Genomic DNA, 8835 nt, shown 5'->3' with positions numbered 1-8835 from the left:
CGGTTGTGCGGTATATTAAGCGCAATACTTATACGCAATTTGCATGAGAAAATTTAAAACTTTTGTTATTTTTATTGTGTGTGTGCGTGTGTGTGAGTGCGTACGTGCGTGCGTACGTACGTGCGTGCTTGTATGTGTATGTGTGCATTACGTGTGCTCATACTGTGTATACAGTATATATATTAGGTGTATTATATTATATCTAACATAATTACAATATTTAATCGTTAACATGCAATGTATTTATTTCTTACAGTTTTGTACTCAAAACAGAAAACGCTAATTCACACTGGCAAAACTCTTTGTAGGTATCAATTATATAAATACCTAATTATAACTCTGTAAGTTCGAGGAGCTTAGAGCCAATGAACAATTTGAATAGTACAAGCAACCGGCCCTTGTCGCCGTCTGGAATAGGGCTGTATTAGAACTGGCCGCAGGTGCCGATTACAGATCCTATAGTCGATAGAGATACACGTAACATAAATTCACAAATACTCTCTAGTCTAGAGGCGCTAATCCTAATAATATACTAGGTCTTTCTAGAGTATTGTAATGTAGACTATGGAATGGTTTGCACTCGAGTTTTAAATGACTTTTTTCTGAAACTGAAATTTTAAATGAAATCTTCAACAAAACTCAATTTAAAATCCTTGTAGTTCCTGCTGATTTTTACAATGTTAGATTATCGTAATATTAACGAATCGGTCATATTTTTATTTTTTCTTTATTATAGTTTATTAAGAATATGTCATGTCAGTAAAACTAACCAAAATTGATCCATGACGACATCTGCAGCGCAACGGTTGGTACTCTTTGCGTAAAGAGGTCCTGAGTTTAATTTTCGGTCGGACAATTTAGGAAACGAACTTTCCTAAATAGGTTCGAGTTTGCGTGTTCTAGGTTGTGCGGAAAGATATTCATTGCTAGGGTATATACATACATAACAAAGAGTATCTTAACCTGAGGACTAGGCGATTGGCGTGATTGTTTCGCACTTATTTATTTATACTATTAATTTTATAACTTACAAGTTTCATTAAACTCAAACATAACAATGTTTTATCAATAAAGATTACCAATAAGACTTTGTTTTATTTTACTAATACCATATAAATTTACTTTTTTTTAATAGCCATTAATAAATAATATGCTTAATTTTTTAATTTTTTTAATCTTTATGTCGTTATTTAATTTCATTCTATACTCCATGTTCTTTACCTCGGGAAACTTTCTGATATACGGTAGCAATACGTTAATATCCATTCAGATAACAGCAACCAATAACAGGATTCCCTATAAGATATATTCCCTACGCAGTTTGATCACAGATAACAATAGAATAAACTTGGAGGCACATAATGTGCATTTTAATTACACTTCCTTGCTTTTAAATTATGCACAGAGCCTTGTCGTTATTCAACCATTCCGGATTTTATCCAACCTATTAAGAATTAATAGGTTGGATAAAATTCCAAATGGTTGTTCTGCCACTGTAAATGTTTAGATGTCTAGGAAAAGACAACGTATCAGTGAGTGGAAAGGGATTTAGTATTAAATTTTACACTATATTTATTTATACTTTATTGCACTATACCTGTTTATCATTATTTTTACTTAACATCATCTAAGTCAATTTTTAAATGAATATTTTTTTTTGTTTACAAGTAGAGTAAGTCCTTATTAATAGTATAAATGAGAAACTGAGTTTATTGGTTTATTTCTATTTAATCATTATTTTTATTATTATTTCATAGCGCTTAATAGCTTAACTAATTACTACAAAAATTTTATAGACATATGGGTACTATTTATTTATACTTTTGCACACATTAAAATATGTCTATAAGGGCGAACTTAGTTCCTAATGACATTCTCTACCAGTCAACCGTTAACTAAACAGAAAGAGTAAATGGAGGTGAATTGATTTAACAAAAACAATTTGTAAATTAAATAAATATTTTGAGAAATAATAACATTATTTAATGTAATAGAGAACATTAATATATAGAATAAAGAAGAATATAGGCGACTTTTTATCTCAATCAGTACCTGAACATATCCTGGTCACACAGATGTAGTCGCGGGTAAAAACTAGCAATTATAGAAATACAAATATGAATTTTTTTAACAGGATTGATTGAGAAAATTAACGAGGTTTATTTTCAATATTATAAAAATATATTTTTTTATTGGGCCTGCTCTAATTAAATTTAGGAACAATATGTATCTATATAAAAATATAGGCAATCTTCCAAATGATATAAAATAAATCTTAATATCAAAATCCAAATTCTAATTCATTTTAATTATGGAAAACTTTTTTTTTTACTATAACTTTTCAATATAAAAATAAAAACATTTATTATGGTTATGATGATAACGTCATACTTTATAAAATCTTAAGAAACTTTCCAATAAAACAGAATTCTTGGAAGAAAATAAAAACGTAGGCAAGTTTAAAAGCGACAGCGATCCGAATAATCCGCCGAGATGATACGAGATCGCGTTAGGAAAATGTCATCGGCAGTCTCGGCACGTTCCATCCAGGCAATGACATCCAGCCTCTAGATACAGAGGGAAAAAATACACGAGCAACTTTCACAAAAGTGGGAGAAGTCATTTATCAAGCTACCGCTAAGAACTCTCGACAGCGCGAACTTTTGATACAGGATACCCTGCCAGCAGACATTAATAACAAGGATATCATAACACTCGAAGTGTTTTTTAGGATGTCCTCAACGTGTTTTATCACTTAAGCTGGAAAACTTTCCTCTTAACGCTATAGAGTTTTTGCTCGCATAGCGTTAACTGCGACCTATATAGGGAAACTTGTAGTTTTTCTATTGTGCATCGGGGAAACCACTTTGTTGTTCAAGAACGTTTTCTTTAACTACACTTTGTTGTTCAAATCTATATTTCTTTCATTTAATTTAAAGTTTATTTCGCCATCAGATAATGTCTTTTATTCTTATAAGTTTTAATTTTATACTTGAGCTTATTAATGCTTAGCAGGAAAACGTTAAATTGCTTTAGACAAAAAGTTTTAGCATAACGAGCTTGCGTGCCCAAAATATCGACCACAAACAAAGCAGTGACGTATCTTTATTCCTAACACTTGCTTCCAAAACTTCAGCCATATTCTGAACGTAACTAACTTCCAGTTAGTACCGTAAACGACTTTACGTGTCGAACAAGGAAATCAAATTATCAACTCCTACCAACTTCGCACCTCTTCCACTCCGTACGAGATACCAGAATTTGTTTTCGAAAACGTTGGCCACTCTATATTTGAAAATTCTGTACGTTTCCTTAGACAAAAGTATGTGGAGGGATCTGCAGGACCAAATAAGCTTTATTGGGTATCTTCGCCGAAGTATGTGTGTTAGGAATTCAATAAGTGACAGCTAAAAGAATTAAGGGTGCCCATAGTAGCGAAGGGTGCTACTTGATTGTTACATCGTTGTTTTAAAGCAATTGTAGATCTTTGAAGTAAGTACTAACATTGTTACCATTTTATAGGATTAATTTACATTTATAATTTGCAAGTAGCATATTATGAAAAAAAATATCAAGATATATTTACTGTCTATACTTAATTTTAATTCAACCCTTCCAATAGATTCATATTTTTCATTCTTTCAACGTACCATTGGTATCCTTTTTTATCCCGAAGCGGTGGCTCGATTAAGAAAACATTACATAATTGTGCGAGAGCGGTCGGCGCGCAAGTGGCGCCATGCGAGGGATCGTGTAACTATGTGACGGCGAGGGTGCGGGGGGGGAGGGGTACAGCTAGAGGGGCGGCTATGAGCGCACCACTCTCGCTAAACTGTCGGACCGAGCGCTTCGTCAGTCGCACATGAAACATGATGAGGATGGCACGCGACCGCGTTGCCTCCTATACCGCATGTACGTGCGTCGCGATGTAAACACAAACTAGTGAAGTGCATAACAATTACTGAAAATGTCTAATACATTAAACTGACTTAATTTGTGATTTCGTGTCATCTCGTCTTTCAATTACCGTTTTGATTCAATCGGTATTGACAAATGAGTGTAGAAAATGTTTCAATTGCTGACTGTTTTATTAGTGACTTTGGGTGTTAATGCAGCGTATGCTCCGAAAGGTGTGGATAATTGTTATCAGTCGAAAGGTGATGAGGGTGCTACTGTGTGTCGTGTGCGGACGCTTGACGCCGTAGGTTCCAGTTTAGCATCAGCATCTTCAGAAAACACTAAACGCCTTAACATCGAGTGTAATCAAGTGCTTCTATTTGAAAGTTATCTAGAAGCAAACTATTTCCAAAGATTTTCGTCGCTCTCAGAACTATCGCTACAGAATTGCAAACTACTTAGAATACCGGGCAACACGTTTGAGGGATTACGTGAACTGAAAAAGTTGTTGATTCGATCGAAAAACAATGATTGGAATAAAAACTTGGAACTCTCGCTGGGGACTTTTAACGGATTACGGGAACTACAAACACTCGATTTAGGCAACAACAATTTAAAAGTCGTTCCCTCGGATGTATTTTGTCCATTGGATAATTTGCAAGTGTTAAATCTAACTAATAATAGGATTCGAAGTGTTGATCGTCTCGGATTTGGGAAAAGCTGCGGTTCCGGTCTTCGAAGTTTAGACTTAAGTAATAATGAGGTTAAATCTTTAACTGAAGAGTCAGAAATAACGGGACTCAGAAGATTGCAAGAACTGAGACTTCAACATAATAACATCAGTGATATTTCAGGTGAAACTTTCAATGGGCTTATTTCTTTACGAATATTAAATATATCCAACAACAACATCCAGTCTATACCCGAGGGTACGTTTGCAAGCACGAAAGAGTTGCGAGAGGTATATTTAAATAACAACCTACTATTTGAATTAGCCCGTGGCGTATTTCACCGATTAGAACAGCTGCTTGTCTTAGATTTATCGAGTAATCAACTCTCAAGCGCTCATATTGACGGTGGAACGTTTATCGGCCTTATACGCTTAGTCATTCTGAATTTATCTAATAATGCCTTGACGAGGATAGATGGCAAGACGTTCAAGGACTTATTCTTCCTTCAGATTTTAGATCTTAAGAATAACTCTATCGGTTACATTGAAGAAAACACATTCCTTCCTTTGTACAATTTACACACATTAAATTTAGCAGAAAATCGTTTACATACTATAGACGAGTATTTATTTAATGGTTTATTTGTGCTTAGTAAGTTGAATTTGAATAATAACTTGTTAATAAATATAGATCCAAAAGCCTTTAAAAATTGTTCAGATTTGAAAGAATTAGATTTGAGTTCTAACCAACTAGCAGATGTCCCTTCTGCAATTTGGGAATTGTCTCTATTAAAAACTCTTGATCTTGGAGAGAATTTAGTAACAGATATAAAAAATGGATCGTTTCGAAATTTGGACCAGCTGACTGGGTTAAGATTAATTGATAACCAAATTGGTAATATATCTGTCGGAATGTTTTGGGATTTACCGAGCTTGCAAGTATTAAATCTGGCCAAAAATAAAGTTCAATCCATAGAAAGAGGTAGTTTTCAAAGAAATAAACAATTAGAAGCGATAAGATTGGACGGAAATTTTATATCTGATATTAATGGAGTATTTTCGGCCTTGTTAAGTTTATTATGGCTTAATTTATCAGAAAATCATTTAGTATGGTTTGACTATGCTTTTATACCCAGTAATTTAAAATGGCTTGATGTACATGGAAACTTTATTGAGACTTTAGGAAACTACTATAAACTTCAAGATGAAATTCACATAAAAACTTTAGACGTGAGTCATAACCGAATTACTGAAATATATCCACTAGCTATTCCAAATAGCGTCGAATTGTTGTTCATAAATAATAACCACATAAACAATATCCAAGTAAATACATTTATAGACAAACATAATCTTACTAGAGTCGATATTTACGCAAATGAGATATCTCATTTAGATATCAACAGCCTCCGGTTGTCCCCGGTTCCTTCGAACAAGTCGCTCCCTGAGTTCTATATCGGAGGAAATCCGTTTATCTGTGATTGCTCGATGGAATGGTTGCCTTTAATAAACAATATGACTGCAATGAGACAACACCCTAGAATTATGGATCTAGAAAATGTTCTGTGTAAAATGACGCATGCGAGAGGTGTTACACATATACCACTTAGCAATTTACAATCTACCGATTTCTTATGCATGTATGAAACACATTGTTTTACATTATGCCATTGTTGCGATTATTTTGCCTGCGATTGTCAAATGACTTGTCCTAATAATTGCTCTTGTTACCACGATCCAACATGGCATACTAACGTTGTTGATTGTTCGGGCCAGCACGCAAATACTACGGAAATACCAGATAAGATACCCATGGATGCTACCGAGGTTTACTTAGATGGAAACAACTTCAAAGAATTGCAAAATTATGCATTCATCGGCAGAAAAAATATGAGATCGCTCTATGTAAATTCAAGCGAAGTTGAAAATATACAGAATAGAACATTTGCCGGATTATCTTCTCTCATTATTTTACATCTTGGAAACAATAAACTAAAACATTTGAACGGCTACGAGTTTGAACATCTGATACAGCTTAACGAGCTTTATTTACAAAATAACTTTATCAGCCATATAGCAAACTCCACATTCTCGTCTTTACATTCATTGAAAATACTAAGATTAGATGGAAATAGATTAATGGACTTTGCTGTGTGGAGTCTAAGTAATAAAAATAACTTACATGCATTATCATTAGGCAACAACATGTGGTCTTGTAAATGTAGATATTTACAAAGGTTTACAGCGTTCATATCTGACAATGTTCCTAAAATTATTGATATGGCTGATGTATGGTGTTGGAATATCGACTCATCATCGCCGCAAAAAAAAGAACTCAACCTTAATGGCACAATATGCAGCGACTATTACGCTGGAGATTCTGTTATAGATAACGTGTTTGTCTCAAATTACATGCCTATGGTAACTACATTCACTGGATTTATTCTGATCATGCTAGTCATCCTTTTGACTTTCGTATTTAGAGATACAATTCGCATATGGCTTTATACAAGCTGCGGAATAAGATTGTTTTCATTCACTGGAGCATACGATGACACTGATAAATTATACGATGCTTATGTGTGCTACAGCCCTAAAGATGACGATTTTGTTATTCAAACATTAGCTGCTGAATTAGAAAATGGTAGCCCTCCGTATCATTTGTGTCTACATTATAGGGATATACCACAACATGGTGTAGCTTATTTGCAGTGTTCATTACCTTTGTTAGAAGCAGCAGAAGCTTCTAAGCGCATTATTATAATACTAACGAGAAATTTTATAGAAACAGAATGGTCACGTTTCGAGTTTCGACAAGCATTACACGAAATTTTAAAGTCCAGAATTTACACTTTAGTTATTATAGAAGAAAGCTCGGTATTACCCGAGGCGGAGTGTGATCAAGATTTGAGACCATATTTAAAAACGAGTTCGAGAATAAAATGGGGCCAGAGTAAATTTTGGAAAAAGTTGCGTTATGCGATGCCGGATAGTAAGTTTAAATCAAAGTCAACCAGTTACAGGAACAATATAAATTCATACACCATGAGAAGTAATATGCAAAATGGAACGATGAGATCGTTTTCATTTACGGAAAAAATGAGAGGATCAGCTGATGGGGTGAGCTCCACACCAGAATTCGTGGAAGATCGTCCACAGCAAGCTCAAATTGTGTCGTACGGGCCCGAAGGTAGGCCTCCTTCAGATCATATATATTCTTCAATTGATTCCGACTATTCATCATTAGAGCTTGGGGGTAACAACCCGAATCGAAGGCGTGAGTTTAGACACTGGCCTCCGCCGCCGCCCCTTATCGACACTCAGTCCTCAGGGCAAGCCTATCTTGTCTAGTCTATGTGTTTACGAACTCAATATAAAAATCATTTAGTCAAAGCTTCATGTGAATATTGTATTAATCGCAACGCGCGCTTTACCAAATAATTAAGATTTTAATCTATTTTTGTAATTTCTCGCCGTTACAAAGGGCGGTCATTTCATAATGTTGGTGTAAATACATTCTATAAGACTGCTGTAGTATATTATGTGAATTTGTATATAGTGTGTAAATAAATGTCCATAATAAGTCACGAGTATACTATTTATATACTTTAATAAAGCCATTGTGATAATTTTTGCATAACATCCATCTTTTATTTTCAACCACTACCATAAAATCTTTTGTTGTTTCTAATACAAATGTAATCAATAATTACCAATTACAAACAGTTCTGATTAATTATTTTTATCAGTCAACAGCATTTTACTGATATTAAAGATAATCAAATATTTATTTTAAATACATTCTAATTTTGAAGTCTATATCCTCCTATACTTTTTTATTTTAGATATTACGAATATATATATATATATATTTGACATTTCAATTTAATGTTACAAGAAAATACTTATTTTAAAGATCTCTACAAATAAAATTTTAGAAAAGACTTAAGTTGGACTAGCTATTTTAAGTTTCATTCTTCATCCGTAATTTATTTTTCACAGAACTATCAATTCAAGTTTTTAATGCTAGGTTTAGGGAATATATCTTCAGAATCGACTTCATTGTCTACCAGTGTCTACTGTCACACAAAATCGTGACAGTATTCTGAATTGCTTCTTTACTAAGTATCCAAAGACTTTAAAAGCAGATTAGGAAAGGGTCGCGGGTACCCAGCTAAATCTGACAAAGCACAGGGCAGTACGTGAGAAAAATACAACGGTCATACTGTGGTTCATACCATAATCGCAAGATGGAGACGCCTTCTGAA

The 8835-nt window shown here is 34.0% G+C and overlaps 1 protein-coding gene across 1 annotated transcript; it reads left to right on the top strand.

Moving 5' to 3' along the window:
* The first annotated feature begins 3840 nt into the window (after positions 1-3840).
* LOC113509667 (toll-like receptor 7) lies at positions 3841-8207 on the top strand. Its single transcript, XM_026893057.3, has one exon. It carries the CDS (start codon positions 4067-4069, stop codon positions 7916-7918), a length of 3852 nt encoding a protein of 1283 aa, XP_026748858.2. The 5' UTR covers positions 3841-4066; the 3' UTR covers positions 7919-8207.
* The last annotated feature ends 628 nt before the right edge of the window (positions 8208-8835 follow it).

This window comes from Galleria mellonella, unplaced genomic scaffold (genome assembly GCF_026898425.1).
Source record: "Galleria mellonella isolate WM207_F2 unplaced genomic scaffold, CSIRO_AGI_GalMel_v1 utg57, whole genome shotgun sequence".
Taxonomy (NCBI): domain Eukaryota; kingdom Metazoa; phylum Arthropoda; class Insecta; order Lepidoptera; family Pyralidae; genus Galleria; species Galleria mellonella.
Note: the sequence above shows the minus strand (reverse complement) of the source record. Positions and strands in the feature narration are given on the sequence as shown.

Bases quoted from the DNA above. Each gene is read 5' to 3' on its own strand.
- LOC113509667 (XM_026893057.3), top strand. From the start codon at position 4,067: ATGTTTCAATTGCTGACTGTTTTATTAGTGACTTTGGGTGTTAATGCA.